General features: G+C 39.9%; 1 protein-coding gene and 1 pseudogene across 5 annotated transcripts in view; one reads left to right on the forward strand and one right to left on the reverse strand.

Moving 5' to 3' along the window:
• The window catches only part of zmat4a (zinc finger, matrin-type 4a), a 176944-nt gene extending 166355 nt beyond the window's left edge, over positions 1 to 10589 (forward strand). For all 5 annotated transcript variants that reach the window (XM_078952559.1, XM_078952558.1, XM_078952556.1 and 2 more), the window contains one exon: positions 6423 to 10589. In XM_078952559.1, coding sequence (XP_078808685.1) covers positions 6423 to 6450 — 28 coding nt within the window. In that variant the 3' untranslated portion in view covers positions 6451 to 10589. The remainder of the gene's footprint in view (positions 1 to 6422) is intronic.
• A 10220-nt stretch (positions 10590 to 20809) lies between these two features.
• On the reverse strand, positions 20810 to 21429 carry LOC144994474 (uncharacterized; annotated as a pseudogene).
• Positions 21430 to 26429: the final 5000 nt, after the last annotated feature.

Consider the following 26429-nt stretch of genomic DNA (forward strand, 5'->3'; position numbering starts at 1 on the left):
TCGACGCGACGCGTCGAAAAAAAAAAACGAACCCGAGGCGTTTTTTTTTTGACGCGTGGCGTTTTTACGCGTCGGTGTGCACACTCTCATTGGTGCCCTTTGTTTAGTCACGAGGCGTTAAACGTCGGCGAAAATCGCCGGCGAAATTCGTCCCGGTGTGAACAGGCCTTTAGACTTTGCTTTCACACAGGTGACGAAAAAAGCCCCGCCCATCTTTGATTCTGCACCGGTCGGTCGTTAGCGTTTTAGCGTACGTATTGACAGATAATAAAATATGTTATATATATAACATATATTATATTATATATAATAAAAGATGTTATTATAAAATAACAGCTTTATAAACCTAGCGTGATGTCCTCCTCACCCACAAATAATGGTAGCAAAGTTTTATGCGTGGCAATTTTTAAAAACGAAGTCTTCGCAATATTCTGCTTTTGTAGGGAGAAATAATTCCAAGCAGGTGACTGTATCCCACAGAAAATCATTTGCAGCCGGCGCGGCTATTTACCATGACAAGGGAATTAACTTCAAAGGGCTTTAAAATGTCCATGTAGAACGTAGGCTTGAGGATTATTTCTGGGTAAAAAAATGCTTCATTACAGAAATGTGCTGACACTATTTGTCACATTCTGAATGAATGTGTATATACCAGGGTGGCTGTGATCAAGCAGATGAGAAAGTCTGTTTGTTTTGGTGCTTTGGGCCAATGGAGGCCGTGCAACTGTGAAATGTACTCGAGTTACAGAGTGGATAATAAGACACCTCCTAGTCTTGAACAGCGTGGAGGTAGCTTGATCAAAAACAACCTTTCCCTAATAGCCCCCCTTTGACGATTTTTTTTATATTTGTAAAAATAATCCCAGCTTTGTTTTAAGTATGATTATGACGTTTTTAACCAAAATCCCACAACCTAAAGGTCTTAAAAAGCCATATTTCATGTTTATCTGAAGCCTCTGTTTCCAAAATCTCCCCTACATGGGCGTGGCCATAGGTGCTGAGCTGAGTAGCTCCTCCCTTGATCAACCCCCCCTTGCTGCAAGCTGCATTTAGCATCATACATGATGCGATCTGAGCGGTGCCATTTGATACCCATCTGAACCAAATCGCGGGTACACCCTGAACAGTCTGCCGCAGGGCCGTTGGAGCTGGAGCTATCGCGAACATTATGCCGGCTCCCAGGAGACTAGCAGAACTTTATGATATTTTTTCTTATTTTCATCAACGCAATAATAAAAAAGGTCTCCTGATTTTAATGTTATTTTTATTTTGACCCTCTCTGGTTAATGCAGGACAGCAAGCCTTCAAACTTGGTCAGAGAGAGCACACATTTTACACAGCTAGGTGCGTGCCAGTTCATGGGACTTTAACACTAAGTTTAATTTTAAATACGAGGGCCCAACAACAAAATCCAGCGTTTGACCCACTTAAAATGTGTGCGGGGAATGCAGCAATCTGCTATCTTCTTTTCTGCTGCACCTGAGCTAATGTGAATGCTGGACGGGGCAAATCAGGGAGCTCATGCGATGGGATACTGGGCCGTTGTGATATGACAATGAGCCAACAATTTAAAAAGAGCATCTTCGCGACAATTTGAATGATTGCAATTCAAAAGGAGAAATACTCACAAATGCAAAAATGAAATGATTTTCATCGAAGGGGACTTAAAATATTTCAGAATATTATGAAATATTTCTATCAATTTTCTGAATGTGCTTATTCCTGTTAAGGGTCACAGAGTTTTTGGAGTCTACCCAATAACACAAGGGCAAAGGCACACCCTGGATGGTTTGTCAATCTATTGCAGGGCAACGCGAAGTCAGACAACTGCACACACTCATATTTATACACATGAACAATTTAGTGTCATCGATAAACCTATGAAGCATATTTTAAGACTGTGGTAGAAAGTTGCACAAGGAGAACATGCAAACTCCAGACACAAAGAACCAAGGCAGTTTTTTAACCAGGGCCTTCTAGCTGCAAAAATATAGGGCTGTACTCAATCTTCTTGCTAACTAGGAATTGGCCTTTAATGTAAAGACAGACACTGTCAAAGATTTCTAGACCAAATAAAAAGATTTAGTTGCTGGGAAGTGTAGCTTAAAAGTAATATGTCTTAAAATTGGCTGAGTGAATCTTTTGCTCAGGATGTTAACCAAAAATGTGTCAGATACATTATATTACCAAAAGTATTTGCTCACCTGCATTGACTAACGTATGAACTGAAGTGCCACCCCATTCCTAACCCATAGAGTTCAACATGATGTTGATCCACCTTTTGCAGCTATCACAGCTTCAACTCTTCTGGGGAGGCTGTCCACAAAGTTGAGGAGTGTGTTTCTAGGATTTTTTTTACCATTCTTTCAAAAGCGCATTGGTGAGGTCACACACGGATGTTGGTGAAGAAGGCCTGGCTCTCAGTCTCCACTCTAATTCATCCCAAAGGTGTTCTATCGGGTTCAGGTCAGGACCCTGTGCAGGCCAGTCAAGTACATCCACACCAGACTCAGTCATCCATGTGTTTATGGACCTTGCTTTGTGTGAGAAATTCGTATGACACGTCTGGATCTCACCTACTTCATCTTTACGTTACCCTTGCATGTTATCGAAGTGTTTGCTACGATCTGACACCTGCAGCATGTCCATAACAAAAAATGTGCATGAACATTTTCACTCTACGAGCTCACCAAGGAACCCAGGATCTTGCTTTTTCCTGCGGGCCTCGTCACAGGTTTGCCCATTTTTCGCCTGTGGACAGCCCATATTCACCTGTGAGGGCAATTGAGAGTAAGGCTTAATAACTTACCTAAAAGTAATCCTTCTTCACAGAGGTATACACCTTTGAAGAAAATACCTTCCCAAACATTTTGAAGAAAATGAATCAAATGTGCATATCTTCAATCTTACAAAAATCTATTTCTGTCTCTTTTTGCACAGATGCAACTCAAGCTGGTCAATATTAAGTTTCTACAAAAGAGCTCTGTAAGACACATTGACACAGATCCATCCATCTCATGGCATTCATCGGCATTTGTGAAACTGCTTAAACCTGTTTCTGTTATTCCTATGGGTTTACTTTTCCAACATTCACCAAAACACAAAGACAAGAACTGCTGAACTTTGGTTGAAATACAAACACTCCCGAAGTTGCACCAGACTTAAGCAGTCTGCAAAAAAAGCATAATTTGAATGCATATAAGAAACTGCAATTTTGTGTATATAAGTATACAAGTGAGGAATGTTTAATTTGACTGATAATTACAAATATATATATAACTAAAATAAAAAGTCCAAATGATGTACTTACACTAAAGGCACTGATTGGATAAACTGCAGAGTTTATTTTAAAACCTAGACGATTAATTCACGATGACCTGGTTTACAATTCTATTAAGTTTGACGACCTGATTAGAAATCTGATCTTGCAAAACTCAGCCGAACTCACAAGTCATCTGGGTTTAAAGATAGATTTCACCATTGAATGTGCTGTCAAAATAAATCAACCCGAATTGGGAAAAATTGGACAAACAAAAGTGGACAACTTGCATAATTGGTGGCTGACTAAAAGCGTTTTTGCTCCAATCTGGTTCTTTGTTTGTGAAGTTATGTCTGTTTTTAGCGCTACTGTTATTTAACTTTGATTTTTATTTATTTTACACACAAAAAAGAATATTCTTGTACAAGGTTAATCAAAACATGGAAAAAAAAATGTGATGGTGTCTTTGGTGAGTTTTTTACATCCTCACACACCAGTGGAATACTACCACAAAAAAAAGAAAACTTTTTAAAACTGAAACAAAGCAAAGAATCTAAAACACAAAAGTCAAGAATTTAATTGATATATTAACCCTAATAAGAAACTATTATTTTATTCTCATATTTTTAACACATATACTATTTACTAATCCATGCACATAAGGCATTGTTCAACAGTACAAATTCAAGTATTGCAAAAAAGCAGCCAGCGTACAGGTTTGCATGTTCTTGTGTGCATTTGACCATGTTAAACTCCAGGAAAGAAAGCCTGAAAGATAGTTCAGCACACCTGCTTTGTTTTTATAACGAGCTAAAAGTTGGGATGTTCCTTTTTTATTGCAGTCCTGGATTACTTTGCTGACATCACATGAGGACCAGAGCCGTTCTCTTTGCACAGTCATCCTAAGCGGATTGACACAAAAAATAAACAACAGTCATGTTTCCTCCACTTGATCACACAGTCAGAACTTTCTCCCACCGGAATAGAAGAGAAGATTCTGCTGGATTAGTCTCCATCTGTGCTGGGAAACAGAAAGTAGGTTTTTGTCATTGTCCACACCGCCTGGGCGTTGATGTCACCGTTTTATAGAAGTGCATCTGAGGTTAAAGCCGCAGACAGATGACAGCAACAGTTGTGAGATATTAAATAAATAAAGGGAAATCATCTGAAATACACGAAAGGCTGATCAGTCACAAGCAACCGAGATTAGGAATCAGACTGTGACAGCAGGTGTCAGGAGAAACAACGAAACGTTGCTTCATTTTAAATTAAAAAGACGCTAAGGACATCACAACATGCTTCTTATAATTTTAAAAAATATGGATGTAGAACATAAATTGTTGATATGATTATACAACATTTTGTTTTAGCTTCGTGGTACTTCATGTTAAGGGTAAAAGATTATAGTTCTGGATAAGAGTGCTGAAACTAATCACCTGCATGCTAAGAGAGCTGTTCCCTTCAGGGTTGTTTCGCTACAGCCACTGTGAGAAATAGAAGAATTGGATTTGCTCTCAATGCAGTCATTCAGCTGGAGCTATTTGTTCATGCAGCAGAAAAGTTTTTCTAAAGGTCATCATTTTCTGAATGTTTCCAAAGGTTCTGCAGTTGGTACCTCGGAGGGAAGTCCTGTGACATTTTTGCTGATAAGATACACAGCAGAACGATTGGAAACGCATCAATCACCTATGTCAGTTTAAGATTTTAATGAAAGGCATGAGATTTTCCTCTTTAAAAAATCACTCACTTGAAAGTGGGTTTCCACTGGAAGGTTGACAAATGAAAAGACCTTTTCGCTTGCTTTGAAATAATGAAACTGATTCTAACTCCCCTCTGACCAAAAAACTTAGACACTCTGGCAGAAGAAATAAAATAAACAAATACTTATATTTTTAAAACAGCTAAATAGAAATTGTAACTGTAGTTAATTTTAACCACAGTTAGTGTTCATTTATTTCCTACAAATCTCCTTAATTTAGAAAAACAGTATATTTACTTTTGATGCTTATTGCAGGGGTGTAAAAATATTGCATTAGTCGCAATTAATTAATTACAGCCAAATTAGCGAGTTATTTTTTTAAACTCTTGGTAATCTTGTTTTTAATCTACAGCTATTGTCGTGTTCTCAAGTATAAAAACAAAGGTCCACCTGTCTACTTGCATGAACGTTTTATTTGAAATTATTTCGTAGACATGGTTCCTGTAAACAGTGCGCGCTCGTCACTACTGTGTGATGTCATCAATGAGCAACTTTGTTGTAATAGCAAAGGAACAAAAGAGAATCACGACAGAATTAACCCGAAACAAAGACATAACTCAATAGCTACTATCTATTTTGTAGATAAAGCCCTACAAGATGTTCGTTTTCCTAAAGCAATGCAGAGTGTTGGATTGTTAACTGTGGAATAGGATGTCTATGCCAACATATGTGTTATGGTATTTGATGTTTTACTGTACCACAATGTCACAAATGTAAGTGAAAATACCTCAAAATTAGAATTTTCACAAAAAATATTAGGTCTGATAAAAATTGATTAACTAGCATTATTAATTATTTAAAGGTCACGATTAATGAATCTTACCAAAAATGTATTTGTATGAAACCATTAGCTTTGGGGAATGCAGTTTGGTAAAAGTAGCTCATCCCTGTCAAACTTCCCAAATTACTGTTTTGTTTTTTTGGTATCACATGTGAAATGTAAAAATATGACTGTTAGTTGCAAGATATAGGGGGGAATTTTGATCTGTCTTAGCAGAGGTGTGCAAGCTGTGTAAACTGTGAGGAAGAGGCTGCACTCGTGTAAAGAAAACTGGTTGACTTCAGTCAAAAATTCTTAAAATGTAAAACATCCTCTTTAAATAAGCAAAAACACCAATGGGGGGGGGGGGGGGGGTACAGTCTTACCAAGAATTTTAATTTTTAGAAACAAATTATAGTCTCTAAAACATTTTTTCTTAAACTATGATTATTTTACTATTGAAAAAAATCTTAATCAGATTGTCTTTCAAGACAGAAATTGAGACCATTTTACTGACTACACTGTTCTTTTTTTTTCTTTCAAACATTCATTCAGTTTCTGCGTAAGTGCTGAAACTGCAGTACTCGTAGAAACAAGAGTCAAGAATTAACAATATGTTTCTTTGTCTTCTTCTTCTCCACCAGCCTGAAGAACCAGATATGTGTCCAGTGAGCATGGGACGGTGTCAATAAAATACAACAACTTCTGGATTGATGTCAGACAAGCTGTCAGCAGCTTGCCCTGCTTTTTTGCCTCTGCTCTTCTCAGCATCTCTTCAACCCCTTTTTTCGCTCCATCATTTGACTTTAGTGGTGTCGGCCACCCTGACAAGCAGGGAAATAAAGAAATTTGTTCTGAACACTCCAGCATGACATCAGATCTCACATTTGACGAAAATCGACAGTTCTTCCACATTGCCATCACCCTTCCATAGTTGATCTGTGACATTAATCTACAGCTGTGATCCGTGTTTCCTCTCTTATAGAAATAGTTTAAGAGCATTCAAAACTGGATCTGATACACAGCTGCCTTTTTATTTATTTTTTTACAAATGCATGGTTTGAATTCTATTTTATTTCACAGGAATGTTAGGAATTATAATGCTTACATTTGATTTAAACACTGTTTGCCTACTCCTAAATGAAATGGTGCATATTTTTTGTGATTATACCTACATTGATTCTTGACATAGCAACATAACTCTCTTTGTTTATTATTTTTGCATGGTACACACCGCTTGGATTTTTTTTATGTAACACATTTTCAACTGGACCTAAATGCCCTTTCTGCATAAAATAGATTAATAGCAATAATGACAGTGGCTGAACCCTTTCTTTGCTTTAAAAGTTTTGTCTAAAGTTAGCTCCACCACCCAAAAAGTGAACTAAAAATGTACAACTAAAGCTGTTAGTTTGTCTTGCAAAAATAGTTTGTCTGCATATTCACAGAAACACAGCTGAAACATTCCTGATGAACAGATTTCAGAATATGTTTTTTTAAACATTTTTCTTAGTCCTTTCTTAGTCAAAGTCAGTGACAGTAGCTTTACAGAAGATGAACCACATAGAAAAAAACATCACCATAACTAATTTTCTCTTCCAGATGTAGGTCAGCTTTGTGCATATCATTGAGATTTTGGATTGAAACAAGAACAAAAGGTAGTAAACTTAAAGAATTTAAGAATTCCTTCCATTTTAGTTCATTTAAGCACTACATATGCGTGCTGGACAAGAAGTAAAAAAAAAAAAATTAGATTAATATTATTAACAATGTCTTTAACCCTTGTGCTATCCTAAGACCCCCACCCTTACATTGACGTGTTTTCCCTATCATGACAAAGGTGGATAAAGGTGAAAAGGATTTCATGTAATTCAGGGAAACCAGTGAAAATCACAAATCATTGATGATAAAAGGTTCAGTGCACTGTCTTGTGGGGTCTAGATGACCCAACTCCCAATGTTAAAGTACCTAGGATAGCACAAAGGTTAAAGACCAACTCATGTTTTTGGTGTTTTTGATATGTTCTATGATGGAGAACATATTAAGAAAATTAAGCTTAATATAGCATTTCTGACTATTCATTTATTCAAATTCTTGTATATCAAGAGCAAACAAAAAATGTTCGAAAAAGATATTATTTGTGACTTGGAAAATACACTGGGTGGGCCACAAGCTCCGTGCTCTGCTTCGGGGGGGCAGCTTCGCGCCAACGGTCTCGCCCACAAGTCAGTGGGTAAATTCTGATGAAGTACTGCCGCTCTGCAGAAACTATGTCCTAGAAGAGGACAGTTTTTTATTATTATTTTGCCTAATCACGGCATAACCATAATTAAAAGACCACTGGGAACACTTCAAAATAGATCAAAAGACGATTGGAGTGGGACTTTAAAGATAACTGTTGTGCAACAAAAATAAAAGTGACAAAAGCTTTCAGACCAACAAACTCTTACCTAGACGTACAAGTAGCTCTTTCTAAATTTTAAAGCCATTTCCAGCTGGACACCCATTACTGTAAAAAAGTTAAGTCACTCTCAAGCCATTTGACATCCTCAGATTCTCATTTAAAAATACTCTGCAACCTGAAACAGCTAGATACGCAAGAAAGCTGCAATGAAAAAGACAAGAAGTACGAATACCTGCATTTGTCAGCACTACAGGAAACATATGGCTTGCTCTAGCCTCAAGATTCATTATTTATTCAGTTAATTCCCAAAGCACTTTATCAGTCATCCATCTGGCTCACAATACACCTCACCCTCTGTGTTGTACATGACCCAACGGTACGTGACACAATCCCATACAGAATGACAGTCATCCGCTGGTTTCCCTCAGACCACAATCAATAATTCTACACCTAACACCTCACATTCCAAACACAGAGCTATGGGCACCAAAGTCAATAATATAAAAGTACAAGTCCCTGACACACAGATAAAGGTTTAAAGTGATGCACAGAATCAAAGATTCAACTGAGGTGGAAGGCTTGCCCAATGTTTGACCACACCGCCCGTTGATTTGAATGCAAAACATTGGGGGTGGTAGTAGCTACAGATGGAGCTGTTAATAAGGTCCCCAGTTCAACTGTTAGCCTTGTGAGTATCCTTGTTGATGTGTCCTTGGGCAAAGCCCTCAGGCTGTTTTGCTAAATGTGACCTGCAGTTCAAAAGCTTGATCTGAATGCATTTCACTTATACCAACCTCCAACATCATGGTGACTGATGCAGTCTTAGACTAGAAAAAAACTTTGTTGATGAAATTAAATACAAAACTGTAAAAACTGGACTGAAGAAAAAACATGCTAAAATATAAATGGCAAAATATTAGCAGATGTTTTCTCTTTCACAAACTTTACAAAAAGTCGTAACATTTCTGGGTACTGCATCTCAGACTGATGCTACGTACAGATTGGGCATGTGTGGCGCACTCAAGAACATGCTGAACGTGGGTATTTGAATGTGCTTTCAGCATAACGTTATCACATTGGACTGTCTACCTGATACTAGCACATGTACTCATAGTTGGAAAAAGCTTTGCTACAAAATATCGAAGTGGTGCAAATCTCATTGCTCTAAGCTTTTTATTTCACAGTTCTATTCGGGTCGATTCGGGCCAATTATTTATTTCTCTATTCTCTATCAATTTTCTAACAGTCTGCAATTCCATGCATTACGACCAAATCTGGGTCCCTGAATGGTCAAAATTCAACTGGTCTAACTTCTGATGCATGCCCAATCACTGAGTGTTTTTGTAACTAGAACAAGAAAACGGACTTAAAACTTGCATAGCGATGCGTGAACGCAAGAGTTCTGAACGCGGAGGCCAGAAAGCTGCATTAACTTGCATTTACGAAGACTTTTCATTGAAAGTAGTTGCTTGAACATGAGTTTTGAGCCCAGTGTGAACGTAGCATGACAGTTTAGGCTTTCCTTTCAGTGTGGTCTTTATCTCAGGGAGGTGTATAACTGTCTTGTGAAAAAAATATACTGCTGTAGAGTGATCAACATTTTCTGAAAACATTGTAGAATTGAGCATTGTAGAATGTGATGGCAGAAAGGTGTGATTATAACTGAAATGGTTCATGGTTGAATTTTGACATTGTAGGGTAAATAAAAGGGTAACTCAGCTTTATTTATTACCTGAAGCTTATGTAGCACTTTTCATTTGTACACGCCATGTTAATGACTGGCTTAAACGGCGGTATGGTATAACTGAGAAATACAGTATAAGCAAAGAGATAAATTATCAATATATTACTGTTGTTGGTTGGGCTAATTTGTGACTGATAAATGTTTACAGTGGATGTGCTTTTATTTACTGTCATTTTCTGTCGTGTCAACTGCAAACGTGTTTTTGATCACAATTTAGCTCTGGCCGTGTCATAAAAGCATTTCTCTCTGCAGAGACCTTTTTGTTTGTGACAGCTGGAATCACTTGAACATAGTCAGTCGTTGTTAAGACGTTATGGACAGAAACCTGAAAATACTATTGCTGGCTGATGTCAAAGCTGCCAGTTTATGGTGAAGACTTACAATAGCATTAATTTATAGAAATGTGTGTTTTTTAATAGTAATATTGCAATTTTAATGTGCAGGCATGATTTGTTATTGCAAGCAAAAAAGACAAAAATCCTTGTGTAAATTGCTTTGCCTATCTTGAGTGATAACATCTCTGCTCATGCTCTGGATTGATTAGCTGTTTCCTCTACATTGCATAATGTTCAGCTTTCATACACCCTCCTCTTCCTTTGTGCTTCGGGTTCTTTGTTTCTTTGTTTTTTGTCAGAGAATAAAAGACACGTGAAACAACAGAAATTGGGATGTGTTCTTTTTAATTTTTGTTATTTCGCTTCATCTTTATTGTCATGTGTGTCATTCTATAAAACTGATGGGATTCACCCCAGCCCACTGGGCAGCAATATTTTAGCTGCCAACATCAGACACTCTGTCCAGACATCACCGGCCCCCATAATGCCCACACCAGTCCAGACCTCCTCCTCATCCGTGCAGACATCGGTCTGTGGAAGTGACTGACTGGATGTGGTATCACCCCCCCACATTCCCCAAAAAACTGCTTCGATTGACAGTGCTTCCTTGCCACGACCTGCAGCCCCCCCAGTCTATCCCATTAAGACCATTATTACAGACAGGTCTTCCATGAGGGGAAGTGCTGGGAGAAAAGCAAATATTTTATGGCTTCGTCCACTAAAGGAAGCACCAAAACCTGAGGAAGCAGCTTCCACAACCACTCTACCCCCCTCTTTTAACATGGCACTTTTGAATATTCGGTCGTTGTCCAACAAAACATTTATCATAAATGATTTTATCCATGATTATAAAATTGATGGACTCTTTTCAACTGAAACATGGCTGAGCACGGATGCATCTACTGTTCTCACAGAGGCCTCTCCACCTAACTTTAGCTTTGTTTTTTCAACCAGGGAGGGCAAAAAGGGTGGGGGTACTGCATCTATAATGTCCAACTCCTTTGCAGTAAAGCAGATAACATTGGATGAATACCCCAGCTTTGAACATCACGCCTTTGTTTTTAACAGCCCTCCAGTTTTATGCATCACAGTTTTCGGAGTTTTTAGCATCTGTCCACACTTCCTTTAACATGATTTTAATAACTGGTGATTTTAACCTGCATATAGATGGGAAGTCGGACTATTGCACCACTCAGTTCTTGGACTTGCTCTCCTCTCTTGATTTTAAACACGTCATGCAGCCGACTCACAACAGGGGGCACACTCTTGACCTCGTCATCAGTCATGGTTTACCTACCAGTGTGTCCGCTGTTGGGGACCTGGCTGTATCTGACCATTACTGTGTGCTTTTTAACATCACTGGTTTTAGAAGGCAAGAGACCTCTGTGAGAACGGTGAAGAAACGCTACTTGACTCCTGAAGTGGTCGAAAAGTTTATTACATCTGTTCGCTCCTACTCTCCGCTTGTCTTGCCGGCCCCCTGTGATCTACTCGTTGAAAATTTTAACGGTAAATTAAAATCCAGTCTCGACTCAGTAGCTCCACTGACGTCTAAAAAGATAAGAATCAAAGCCACACCCCCTTGGAGAACTGAGGAAATTAAACAATTGAAGAGACGTTGTAGATCTGCCGAAAGACTTTGGAGAAAACACAAACTTGAAATAAACTATCAATTATACCAAACCAGCTAAAACTATATAATCAAACCGTAAAACAGACCAGAAATTCATATTTTGCTAACATCATTTCTGTAAATAAAAATAACCCCAGAGTCCTTTTCACCACAATGATCAACTCAAATGCAAACAAAAACACAATGCCAGCCTCTGCCTCATTGTGTGAGGAATTTGCAGACCACTTCAGGAGCAAGGTCGATTCTGTCAGAGTGAACATCATAAAAGGACAGAAAAGCCTTTTTATTGGAAATGATGGCTTGATTTTACCTGAGGAAGCACTGGACAGTTTTGACCTGGTTGAAGCTGCAACACTTGGTCGAGTTTTCTCCCAAGTTAATCTAACAACTTGTTTTTTAGACCCCATCCCTACATCACTTTTTAAATCCTTTTACAGGTCTTTTGAGAGTGAGATTTTAATTATCATGAACTCCTCTCTACAGACAGGTATTTTTCCTGCTGCCTATAAGACTGCAGTGGGGAAACCATTACTCAAGAAAACTAATTTAGACCCTTCAGTTTTTAATAACTACAGACCTGTGTCCAACTTGCCATTGTTAAGCAAGGTTTTAGAAAAACTTGTTTTTATTCAGCTGAATGAGATTCTCTTACAAAACAACATTTTTGAGATAAACCAGTCTGGTTTTAGGACGAACCACAGCACAGAGACAGCCTTGTTAAAAATCGTTAATGATGTCAGATGTGCCTTGGATTCAGGTCAGATCTCAGTACTAGTTCTGCTAGATCTAAGCGCAGCTTTTGATACTGTTGATCACCTGATCCTTGTAAACAGACTTAAAAGTCTTGGCCTTTCAGGGACTGTTCTCAAGTGGTTCGAATCGTATCTCATGGAGAGAAACTTTATGGTAAGCATGGACACACACTTCTCTGGGGTCCATGAAATTAATTGTGGTGTGCCTCAAGGTTCCATCCTTGGGCCGTTGCTTTTTAACATTTACATGCTTCCTCTGGGGAATGTCATCAGAACCCACAACATCAGCTTTCATAGCTATGCTGATGATACTCAGCTGTACATAGCTATGTCTCCTGATGACACAAGACCAATAGAAGCACTTTTTAACTGTATTTTAGATGTAAAATTATGGATGGCAAATAATTTTCTGCAGCTCAACCAGGACAAAACGTAAATTTTAGTTATCGGCCCTGAAGCCAAGAGGGAGAAACAGTTTCTGAAGCTACAGGAACTTTCATTAAGTCATTCAGAAACAATCAGAAACCTGGGTGTTATCTTCGACTCTAAGTTACTTTTTATCCCCCATATGAAACAGGTGGTTAAAACTGGTTTTTATCATCTCAAAAATCTGGCTAAAATCCGCCCACTGCTCGCTCTTGCTAATATGGAGATGCTAATGCATGCTTTTATCATGAGTAAAGTTGATTACTGTAACGCCCTGCTTTCTGGTCTTCCAAAAACCAACATTAGGAACCTTCAGCTTCTCCAGAACTCTGCTGCACGAGTTCTTACAAAGACCAGGAGGTGAGCTCACATCACCCCAATTTTAAAATCCCTGCATTGGCTCCCCATATGCTTCAGGATTGATTTTAAGATACTTTTAACAGTTTTTAAATGTCTTAACGGTCTTGCGCCTTCTTATTTATCCGATCTTTTAGTAAGATATGAACCCTCGCGGACCCTGAGATCCTCTGGCACTGGTCTGTTAACCATTCCAACTGTAAAAACTAAAACCTATGGGGAGGCTGCATTTCAGCACTATGGTCCCCGTTTATGGAACAGTCTGCCGGAGGACCTGAGAGCCGCAGAGAGCATTAATGCTTTTAAGAAAAGGCTCAAGACCCATCTTTTTAACCTGGCTTTTAGCTAATTTTTTACTACTTTTATGTATTTATTCAGTTATTTATTTATATGTACTTTTTATTTTATTTATTTATTCATCCATTTTATCTTATTTTATGAACTTGAATCTGATTTTAACGCGTTATTTTAATTTACCTTATTTTAATGTTTTATTGTTTTTATCAATAGGTTTACTTGTTTATTCTCATTTTTATTCATTTTTATTTCTGGTGCTTCCTCAGCTGGAACCTCTCCCTCTGGGTCGGCTGCTGTTCAGCCACTGCGGCTCTAGATGGGGACCTGCATCACCACTTAGCTGTGGAGGAGCGGTCCCCGCCTGTGAAGCTGCATTTGGCTGTCTATGCGGCTGTTCACGGAGGGGGAGGTTCCAATTATTAGCGTTTCCAGCATCCTGTTTTTGTGCTCAGCCTATTTCTCATTGTCCTTTGCCATCACTTAGGGGGTGGGAGGTGTGAAAGGAGTGGGGGGCTAGGTACGGGGAGGGGGGCCCTATTTATTTATTTATTTTTATTTTATTTATTTTTAAATCGTCAATGCTTGTTTTTATATTTTGTTGTGTTTTAATGTAAAGCACTTTGTGTTATATTTGTATATGAAAAGTGCTTTATAAATAAAGTTCGATTTGATTTGATTTGTGTTTTGTAGTTATGCACTTTTGTGAGATACAGAAAGCTACTTGTCTGAAGTTGAGTGCTTAGGGTCTGCAATGCATCATACTCTGTCATGACAAATGAACCTCCATCTAACCTGCTCAGCCAGACAAAATGCCACGAATGGCTAGAAGACCCGCAGAGTATCAGTATGTGGTCAACACCTCAATCAAACCCCCCTTAACGCGAACAAGCTACATAGACTGACCTATGCTCATCGTTGCCCTCTTACTACCAGGAATTGGGCAGCGGAAACAAACACATTTTACAAATAAACTTTAAAATTTAGGAAGATTTATGTACACACGATTGTATGACCTAACACAAACCAAAATTATAGACCAAAGCATAGTAGATAGAGTTATAATGATTCATTTTAACAATGATTCAGTTCATATCATAATTTGTGGTTGCCGATCCGATTCATAGTCGATATTAGTTCATATAGAATAATCCGATTCAATCCGTGTCAATCCGTGTCTGAACGAGAGGGATCAAGGTAGAAGCGTTAGGTTACAGGGGACTGAGGTGAAGAAGGTGCAGGAGTTTAAGTACTTGGGGTCAACAGTTCAGTGTGATGGGGATTGTGGAAAAGAGGTGAAGAGGCGAGTGCAGGCAGGTTGGAGCGGTTGGAGGAAAGTGTCAGGAGTGTTGTGTGACAGAAGAGTGCCAGCAAGACTCAAAGGAAAGGTGTACAAGACAGTGGTGAGACCAGCTCTGCTCTATGGGTTAGAGACGGTAGCAGTGAGACAGAGACAAGAGGCTGAGATGGAGGTAGCAGAGATGAAGATGTTGAGGTTCTCCTTAGGAGTGACCAGGTTAGACAGGATAAGGAACGAGTACATCAGAGGGACGGCTCATGTTGCCTGTGTTAGCGACAAAGTCAGAGAAGCCAGACTGAGATGGTTTGGACATGTTCAGAGGAGGGATAGTGGATATATTGGTAGAAGGATGTTGGAGATGGAGCTGCCTGGCAGGAGGGCAAGAGGACGGCCAAAGAGGAGATACATGGATGTCTTAACAGAGGACATGAAGTTGGCTAACGTTAGGGTAGAAGATGTTCATGATAGAGTGAGGTGGAAAAGGATGATTCGCTGTGGCGACCCCTGATGGGAAAAGCCGAAAGAGAAAGAATAGAACAATCCGATTCACTGAGCTCATCTAGGACATCTTGAGCCAAAAATTCAACAAGTGTGACTCAGAGATAAATACCTGGGTACTGAACAGTGCAGGTGATTTTCCAGATTCCTTGGATTTCTTGCAAGATAAAAGTGTTAAATGAATATAATATACAGACCAACCAGTAAACAAGAATTGATAATAAATCCGTTCACATTTTAGTTTCTTAAAGTTCAGCCCACTGTTTTTTGTCCAAATCAAAATAATACTTCTTTTCCTTGCTACCTTTCCACCTGGTCTCCTGGACACACAGTATGTCTACCTTCCTCCTCTGCATTATGTCAACTAACTCTCTACCTTTTCCTGTCATAGTTCCAACATTCAAAGTCTCTAGTCTCCACTTCCCCCTCTCCTTTGACCAACAGCAGTACAATCTCCACCGGGACCCTGTTGGTGTTCAGCACCGGTGGCGGATGTTGTCAACTTTGGCCTCGACCAACCTGGTATGGATATAATGGCTTTGATTCGCATGTTTGGTTTGGCAAAGATTTTACGTTGGATGCCCTTTGTGCCCCCCCCCCGTATTTTTCTTGGCTTGACCAGCACAATGGGACCCTGACTTAGGCTACATTCCACATAAAAATAATACAAACGGAATATTATTAGAACATCCTACCACGCTGGATGGTCACATGTCTTTGCGAAATTCAAAGTGTTTGTGACTGTAATGATGTCTTGATCCATTAATTGTTACACCACAAAGTGTCGACACCACTTAAGCCCTTCTAATGTTTATCCTTCCTAAACCTGATCAGTCACTTCTAATGTTTAAGAAAAAAATGGGGGAAGTCAAAAGTAACTTTTCTAAAAAACCTAAGGTTGCTTTTTTTTTGGTGCCTACCACAGCCCACTAATAAACACTGCAACGTCAGAACTGTTCTTGTCTGATCCACTCTCCCTCCACTCTATCCACTCTATCTGTATTTCCTTCTAATAGCTTATCTAAGTGAAAGATACCACATATCTCTACAGTTTATCTTCAGTGTTCTTTGTCTTTCAGCAACTCCCTTTAGGGGTCACCACAGCAAATCAACCACCTCGATCTATCTCGTTTTTCTGCACTTTTTTTTGTGCTCACCAACAACCGTCAAGCTCCTCTTCACTACATCCACAAACGAGCTACTCTTTTATAATGAAATATCTCACACTAGTTGGTTTGAACGCACAGTGGGAACAGTGTTTGTATTGTGTACATGTTGGCATGCAGACATTTTTCCAGCCAACAGATATGTTTATAACATTCATTTGAATCTGTGTGTGGGGACAGGCCCCACCCCTTCTAAATTTGTATTACATCTGAACCTTACTGTAATGATAAACATCCAGAAACTTGTTGTCTTATGCTGCTTCCTGGTTTAGCACCCCCACCCCCCCACCCCCCATCACCTTCCTACCCCCGCCTCTCTAATATCCCTCTGTCTTCTTCCCTCCTTTCCTTTTCCGTCCGGTCCAACACAAAAGATTTTCAAATACGATTAAAATGAATAAAGTTTGGCCTCGATTACAAAAAGGGTTTATTCAGACATACCTCTGGTTTGTCAGAAGATTCATAACCCCTGTTGTTAAAGTAAAATATGTCCAACACAAGTGGCCTTCAGTTGTCATCTATTTGCCCAGCTGTTGGACAGGACAAGTTAAAAAAAAAAAGAATTACTTCAAATTAAGTGTTATACAGCACAATAATAAGTATATTTTACAAGTGTTAAGCAAAAAGTATTTTTTTGAGTTTGTATGTACCTAATTGTGGTTCATTTTGATTAAAGTGACAAAAAAAACTAGTGTAATAAGTGGAAATGACTAATAGAACAAAATGTGTACAAAAAGAGAATTTGATCTTAGGTTAAGTTGGTCTATCTTAATAACTATTCATAAAATCTAAAACTAGCACCTAATCATAGAAAAGAAATGTACATTTTTGTTTCCTAAATGATGAAAATGAACGCCAGCCTAACCTCAACACGTATTGAACTTTAAAATAACATTCTTATAATTGAAACAAAAATTGCAGTCCAGTTTGAGTCTTAAATCAAGTTTTTCAATTGCAGTCACAAGAACAGGCAGACAACTGGTTTCAATAGCAGCAGGTTTTTTAGCTCAGCAAAAAGTTCACAAAGGGTCAGGGTCAGGCAGGGGTCAAAAACAAGCATGGGAGCATCAGAGAAACGACAAGAATAGTCAGGATCCCAACGAGAGTCGGGGCAGGGGTAAACTAAGTCGAAAATGAAACAGGGTCAGGAGATCAGAAGATCAGGTCTGGCTATAATGTTCGGTAATGCAGGTAGAGTGGCACACAATACTTCACACTCAGTGATTGTAAATGAAAGTCAGGTGTGTGGCATCCAGAAACTGTGCGCTGGGGTTACTGGGATATGAAGTGCACTAAGAATTCTGGAGACAGTTCAATTCAATTCAATTTTATTTATATAGCCCAAATTCACAACAACAGTCGTCTCAATGGGGTTTGTACCGGTAATTGTAAGTTAAACATACAATCAAAAAGTATCATAAATGCATAGAATTCAATAGGATAATACTAAGCTTTAACTAAACAGACTAAACTAAACTGGGCATCCCTGCCCTTAGACCCTCCTTCATGGTAAGGAAAAACTCCTAATAAAAACGGAATCTGGAAAAAATGAAGAAACCTCAGGGGTGCCCACATGAAGAAGGGATCCTCCCCCAGGACGGACAGGCAATGAACCAGAACTGATAGAGAAGAATTAACTTATCAAACTCTACAACTACATATTTAAAGTCCAGCAAATGATCTTCATCCAGTTGAAGTTGGGGGACGGCTGGGAGCGCGAGACGAGATAGAGACAGGATCCACAACCAGGTGTAGGAGCAGTAGTAGAGGCAAGCCAGAGACGAGGTACACGGTTAGGTACAGGAGCATGGATGAGCCAACTGGAATCCAACTGGAATCTGGAGGCACATGTTTTTATTGCGTGTGCTTAAAACAGTGCTTAAAACATGTACTGTCCCTGCTTAAAGAGGGACAGTTCATGAATTGCACTGCACCAAACAGAGGCATAGTGAAATAAATGATAAATAATGATCAAGAATAGAGGAGAGAAGGAAAGTAGAAGTAGACGAGAATAGAAGACAGAACCCCGATGCACCATAGTTTCCCCAGCTTGAAGCTGGGGAAACCATGGCAAACTTCCCCCTTAGTGTCGGATTGGAATAGCGTCAGACATTCTTGGCCACACACTCTCTCAGTCTCTCCTTCGTTGTCGCTGTCAGTATCTTTCTCATCCTGAGGCAAATTCACTCCTGAGCTTGCGCTGTCCTCTCCGTCACACAGAAGACCGGTTTTTCAAAACCCGTTGGTGATGGTGGATTTTTTCACACTGCTTTTAACTTGAAAGCTGCTTCATATGCATTTCTTCTTACATTTTCCATGATGTGGGTCTGTTCGTGCTATTCATTCACAAAGCAGGATTTTACATTAAACTTGCGTTTTCCTCGACACATATAACGTTTTCCCCCTGTCTCACTCTTACCCTTTCTGCTTGAGCGCCCCTAGTGGTCGTTAGAAAAAAATGCATTAAAAGAAAAAAAAAGGCATAAATTAGCCGCTTCATTAAATAAAAAGGCAGGGATGAAAGCGTGTGACAAAAGTAGTGACTTATAATCCGGAAATTACAGTATGTGTTTCTACTGAGCTCTGACTGCGAGTTACTCTAGCAATCGTTCTAAAAAGAAATTTTGGATTATTTCCATTCTCTGATATTAATGTTGAATAGTACTGGGTTCTAGCTCTATGCAGAGCTTTTTTTTAAATATAATTAAATAGTCTATGTTTCCAGGGACTCAGAGACTGCTCTGAACCGGAGGGGCGCCATTCTCTTTCCAGTTTACGGGTTACATGTTTAAGAGAACGTGTTTCAGCGTCAAACCACGGTGCTACACGGTTTTGTTTAACAAGCTTAGATTTCAGGCAGGCAAACACCTGAGGGCTTGTAAGGCATTATTAACAAACAGGTCATTTATACTAGGACGGATGCTATTGGAGCTGGTCTCAGAGTATTTGCTCAGAATGTTACTAAGTATTGGTTGAACTATGAGTTTAAACTCAGACTCAGAAGGGTCCGATAATGTTCTTCAAAGCTGTTTTTTGTTCACTGGGGCAGTAGCCTGGAAGGTAATTAGAAAGTGATCAGAAATGATGGGGTTATGAGGAAGGACACTCAGCTGGCTAATTTCTATACCATGGGTTAAAACAAGGTCCAGGGTGTGCTTGTGACAGTGAGTGGGTTCATTTACATTTTGGGTGAAACCAACATGTTCTAATAAAGCTGCAAAAGCATTTCCTAAAAAGTCACTGGGGTCATCAACATGAATATTAAAATCCCCTATTATTAGAGTTTGATCAGAATCTAAAACACTAGTCGATAGGAAGTCTAACAAAAACTCAGTTAAAAATTCTGAATACGGACCGGGGGGGCGATAAATAATTATGAATAAAACAGGTTTTTGAGTCTTCCTGTTTGGGTTATTTATGGACAATATGATGATTTCAAAGGAGTTATATACATGTTTGACTTTAGGGCTGAGAAGTAAGTTAGACTGTGATATTACTGCCAAACCACCTTCTTTCCCTGAAATCCTGCATTTCTGATAGTTATTATAACTGGGGGGGTTGTTTCATTCAGTCCAACAAAGTCATCCTGTTGGAGCCAAGTTTCTGTTAAGGCTAGTAGTCTAAGTTTGTTATCATAAAGTAACTCATTGACTAAGAGAGACTTAGAGGAAATTGATCTAATGTTTAATAAACCACATTTAATCACATCTTAATTATGCCTGTTGTTATTGAGAGGACTGGTGTCTGTCACTATTTTCAAACCTTTTTTAACGTATGCACATTTTTTCCTTAATATAATCACCAATTGAAAATGTTTCAAAAATGTAAGTCTGTGGTCTGTATAGTTCAAAGTGTTTGTACTATTAACTGACTTCTTGGTCCTTCTGTTATCTGACATGGATTGTGTTTTTCTCGAGACCACTGTTGTTGTGATTTTGGGCTATACAAATAAAATTGAATTGAATAAGGTTTCTGTGTCTCACTCCTTTCACTTGCCTTTCAGCACATAAGTTAAAGCTAGGAACTGCTTGACTTTCCCTGCAAGGGTTTTGCACCAGCACCAAGGGAGGCTCAGAGGAGAGTTTTAAACTGCTGCTCTCTGCCCGGGTCTCGTCTCTGGGTTGTCAGGCTGCACGACTAAGGCTAGCAGAAATGTTCCCAGAAAGAAGAGCGGCACCGTCCAGAGTAGGATGGATGCCATCTCTCCGTATGAGACCGGGCTTTCCCCAATACGCGCTCCAATTATCCACAAAACCAATGCCATTTTGTGGGCATCATCTAGAAAGCCAGCGGTAAAGTGATGAAAAGCGGCTGTACATTTCATGACTGACTAAGTTCGGCAGGGGACCAGAGAAAATTACAGTGTCTGACATCGACTTAGGAAGTTTACACACCGAAGCTATGTTTAACCTGAGAACCTCTGATTGTCTCCGTCGGGCATCATTACACCTGCGTAAATCACAACTCCACGGAACTTGGACTTACTCTGGGCCAACATCCTAAAGTTTCCCAACTCTGGCCCCCGGATAACACCTGACTATAGCCACTGGGAGCTCCATGTGTCTAACAAAAGAGCCGATAACCAGAGTTTAGGGTTCAGCAGGTGTGTTGCTGAGGGCAGAGAATCTGTTACTAACGTGGAGTCTCGGGTGCTCTAAGTTTGCCGTCCAGTGTTTCGCCCAGGGCGTCAACCAAGCCAGGCCTGCCTGTGTGTAGAGGCCAAAAGGCTGTGTACTGGTTATTTAGCTCCTAAAAATATCATGGTTACGTAAAAAAAATTGTAAGAAACTCTAAAATACATATTTGCTGTGAACAGTAAACAGGTAAGGTGCAACTTGGACATGGCTGCAGTCCATCATATTTAATTTTGCTGTTGATTTTCCCAAATGAATCCAATCATTTACTAACACTTCAACATACAGAGGTTAGAAATTTTATGAATGAGACATCCCCCCTGCATTGGTGACTGGAAAAGTTGGATATGTCACTGCTGTTTTCCTCCTCCATAACCATGGGAATTTGATTTTTGGATAACAAGAAGATTAAATCAGAGTTTGATGTGGTTTGCACTTCTTATCATCTGTCATTTACTGTTGGGAAATAGATTAACAGACCGTCTCATCCAATTTTCATGGTTGGATGGTTAAAGTCCACCAAAGTATTAAGTGGAAATTCATGCATGTTAGGATTTATCTGTCTGTTCATCAACCCACTTCCACCAGTGTGCTCTTGGTAGCACTGCTTCACTGATGAGACACAACATTGAATGGTATTTTCATCAACACATGTTTGGATATCTTCAGCCATAATGTTGCAGTTAACCAAACGTAAATACCATCTGTCTTCATCTGTACGGTTAAAGAACCAGCACGGTGTTAAAAATTGCATTTTGATGACAAACTTCAAATTATTGACTTCTAGCTCAAGCTGACAGGCTGGCTCTAGGAAGGCATTACTTAGAGACAATGTGAGGTACCAAAATAAACATAAAGATTCTCTAAATAAACAACATAGACACTGCCATTTGAAAAAATAAAGAAAAATATTGACACTTGGGTGTGCAAAATGTTTCCTCCACATTTGAGTGGAGTGAACTGGGTTTAGGTTCCTAGGGTCTAGCTCACCATCCTGGACCTGGCCTGGCTAACAGGAGCAAAGTCTCAATATATCTCATGTTAACATAAAACCCATAACAAGTAAGCTAACATATATTCTGTTCTAGGTGTACACACAGTTTATAAAAAGTATATATAGCACAAATTGCACTATATTCAATTTCAGAACAACAAATCAGCAACTGAAGACAAATGACAGTAATATAACACATTCTTCACATTTCATTAAGTGCTAAAACATTAGCTGTACTAGCTGGCTGGCTTATTTATCATCATCGAAAAACTTTTTAATTTAAAAGTGATAAGCTAAAAGGCTTAAAGATATCAATTGATTCATTGAGATACACAAGTTAGCAATAGGCTAACTTGCTAGAAACATACAGCCAAAGCAACTCAGGAGTTTATTAAAGCAGTTCATCTAGCCCAGGCTAGAAAGGTATAAAACAATTATTGGCACAAATGTACTACCCTAGCATACATGTTCATACTCCGAGTGCTTATTGTTATAGTTTTGACCAAGGATGCTCATTACGTCGATTGGGATCGATTGTTCGATCTTCAAAGAAATGAGGGTAGCAAAAATAAATGACGATTTATCGTATTTCGGGCAGATACTCGCTGCAGTGTTTTTACAGGTAAATACCCTAGGGCGGTTCAGTCAATTAACTCACCTGCTCAGCGTCCTATTTAAGCCCAGGTGCGCAGTCGTTCATTCTCTTTCTTACCTTCAGCGCTCATTCTTCGCCGGTCTCAGTGCCCGCGGGTCTCCGTCTCTTTCGGCGTCTTGCTGTGTTCCCACCGTTCTTCGGATGGATGATCCCCATTTTTTATGATGTGGGGTTTTCGTTTCGCCGCGTCTGCTCTCCTGTTTTGCGGTGATCAGCGGGCGGCTGACGGCGCACAGCGCGTTCGTTTCGCCGCGGTCGCGTGCATCTGCGGGGAGTGTGCTTTCCGCGATGTTTGGGATGTCCGTGGCCCCTGATCAGGAGCAGTCCGGGTCTTCTCATCTGCCGTGGTCAGCCGACTTTCTGCGGTGAGCGGCATGCAGTTCTTTCCCCGTGTAGTTTTCTAAGGCTGCGTTTTGCTTCCTGTTTACTTCGGTGACGTCACGCCCCTAAGGACCCTGGGAATTGTAGTTTTGTCTCCGGGTCCTTCATGTTGCACTTCTGATTCCTTTTCTGCTGCGTAGTTCTGCGTCATCCGGTTGTTTTTTCAGGGGTTGTGAGGTCCTTTCTGTGGTTGTGAAGGCTGGCAGTCCTCGTTCGGACAGGTTTCTCATGCTGGCTGAATTTATCGTGGCTTTTAGCATTTGTTTTCTGTTGCTGTTTTGTTCTTTGGGAGCTGAGTGTGAATCTTGATTATCTTTAATTTAATGCTGGCTTTATTATTATGGCGGTTCTTCTGTTTATTTTCTTCGTTGTTGTAGCTGCTGGTTAGTTAGAATGTGAATCAGTCTCTCTTGGACCCGTCTCTGCTCTGTGGACATTTTCCCCTATGATTGGTCTCTCTTATGCAGCGTCTATGGCTCATTTTATTCACTCAGCGATTGTCGTTCGTTGCCCCCCGCGCATTCTGCATCTGGTTCTGCTCCGCTTGTTTTTCCCCGCTCTGTGTACCCCAGTGGGTCCTGCCCTGGCTTCAGGGACTTGCGTCGGCCGCATTAGTGAGTGTGTTAGTCTCGTCGCGGCCTTGTTTTCTCGGCTGGACAGTTAATTTGTTATTCTCTCTCTAGTTTGGTTGGAGGTTTGTGGGGGCTATGTGATGGATTCTTCCGGGGCATCGTTTTCAAAGCCGCCACTGAGGGTGGCCCCTAGGAAGTGTTCAGGTTGACGTGACTTGATCTGGACCTGCTAGCGCCTCGCAGTTAATCTTCTGGGCATCAGTGGCCTGGTTCCCCATGCGCCTTCAGGATTGGTGTATATTTTCTTCATATTTTCCCCATGCTGTCTCCACGAATTTCCTCCGAACGCGATATAAGGCTGAGGATGACTCTCACTGATGGTCTCACTTTTCTGCCTCTATGCCTCTCAGTAGCGTCTCTTGGCCTTCAGTTGGCGCTCGAGGTGTTTGTCGGTTTACCTTTCCGCTGTCGTGGCAGTCCTCATAAAATCGACTTTATTATCGCCCTGTACTGGATATTTGTAGGCGATGGGTGCCCTTCATTTTTGCATGTTATTGATGATTTCTTGGTGGCCAACTTTCCTCTGTATCCCTGGTCTTTTGAATCTCTGTGGAAAAACTTTATTTTCAAATCTGGGTTTCCACGTTATCTATAATGTATGGTCCTCCACCCGTCCGGATTTATTTTTCTTCTATGGATTTGGGTGGTTCATCGATGCTTGTCTCTCCCCATTATGTCATCTCTAGCTTTTGTGCAGCATGTCGTTTATTCAAATTTTGGTTGAATATGATTTGTCAATGATTGGGCCACCTGACATTTGCTGTAGCTTTGGTCCTATGGTCATCCGTTCATCTTGTGTTCTTGTTCTGGGTAGTTCGATCCTGGGCCACGTGTTCCTGTTCTGGATTTTCGTGTTTTGCGTTTGATCTTTCCCTCTCTATGCCTGGAGTGGTTTTGTGATGACTGTTGTGTCTTCAGGCTCCCTCCACTTGTTCTTCTGAGTCTGCGCCTACTGGTTTGGGGGAAAAGGATTTAAGAAGAGTGGTTTGTGTTTGTCCGGCCGCCAGAATCCACAGCTCTAATGATTTTAAGGGGTCGTCCGGTTATTTAATCCTTGGAGATTATATTAAGGCTGTTTCAATATTGAATGATAGTATTGTGTCATCGGTTGACTTGGTTAATGTTTAAATAACACCTTGAGCAACTTCTACCCTGAACGTAGGAAATATATCACGTGCGCTCTCAAGCTTAGTTCAAGTGTTAAATCTTGTGTCCACAAGTCAGTCTTCTGTCTGCCTTGCTTAAGCAGATGACACTCTGCTAGATGCATCCCCATTTAGAGTCTTGTTTTACTCCGCCTCTAAATGCTTAAGGTTCAGTCTAGCAAAAATACTATCAAAACCTATGATCCCTCATGGCTCTCAAGTTCTCTTTTGCAGTATTCAGACGCCCTTGGCTAATTAAAATTTTAGTAGTCTGTACTTTGTTGTCCACCAATTTGAGAACCACTAATATAAAATCCAACTGAGCTGTAATCCTTTGCTACGTGGGATGTTGACCTTCCTCATCTACAAATCTCCTTGGCTACTCTTCCCATCACCTACTCCTCGATTGGCCTCCTGAAGGTGCGTCCCTCTGAAACTGTCAAAGTTTACTTTTCTTATCATTTGATTATATAAAAAATTGGTGTTAAGATTTCGTGCAGGTTATATATTTCACTATCATTTCACTGTCGGAACTTGTAATTATGGTGGTTTCTAGGGTGCGATAAATCCACAATGGGTCTTTACCTTAACTATCTACTAAATTTCACTTCTCAGATTTGTTCTTTAAAAGCACTGTTATTTAATTTATCTCAACCATTTTGAAACTGATCAGTTTCTGGGTTATTTATATATTCTTGTCAAGACTAATACTGCTTTGTTTTTATCTATGCATCGCATCCTGAGCCTGCGAACCCCTACGCCCCGATCAGCTTCTCCGTTTCCAGGAAATGATGTCACCCATGCATTCCTTGATCTGGTGCTGCAACGATGACTGCTCGACGTACCTATTGCTGCACTGAAAGTGACGGAGCGGTGGACCTCCTCTGCGTTCCAATGACACTTCTGACTGAATTAATTAATCAATGTCAACCGCAGAATGAATGTAAATTATTCGATTATAGATGTTAAAAGAAAATTATAGCCAGGTGGAAGCCTCAAAATTTAGGATGTTCTAAGTTGTATCATAGTATGCGCGAGCTCGAATCTGATTCTTAAGTTCTTTTGTTTATAGTATGCCAATGTAGCATAGTAATTATGGGCGTTGAACTCGTTATTAATATATGGATGGAACCTCAATTAAATGGATGTTCCTTGAGCGCTTATAATTGATATGCCAAATGGAGAAAATTATGGCTATTAAGCTCGTTCGTGGTACTGTCGTTGGGAGCTTCGAAATAATGGATGTTACTTAAGCGCGTGTATATATATATATATATATATATATATAGTTGCCAAAATGG

This window comes from Oryzias latipes, chromosome 9 (genome assembly GCF_053564925.1).
Source record: "Oryzias latipes strain Hd-rR chromosome 9, Olatipes_Hd-rR_3.1".
Taxonomy (NCBI): Eukaryota; Metazoa; Chordata; class Actinopteri; order Beloniformes; family Adrianichthyidae; genus Oryzias; species Oryzias latipes.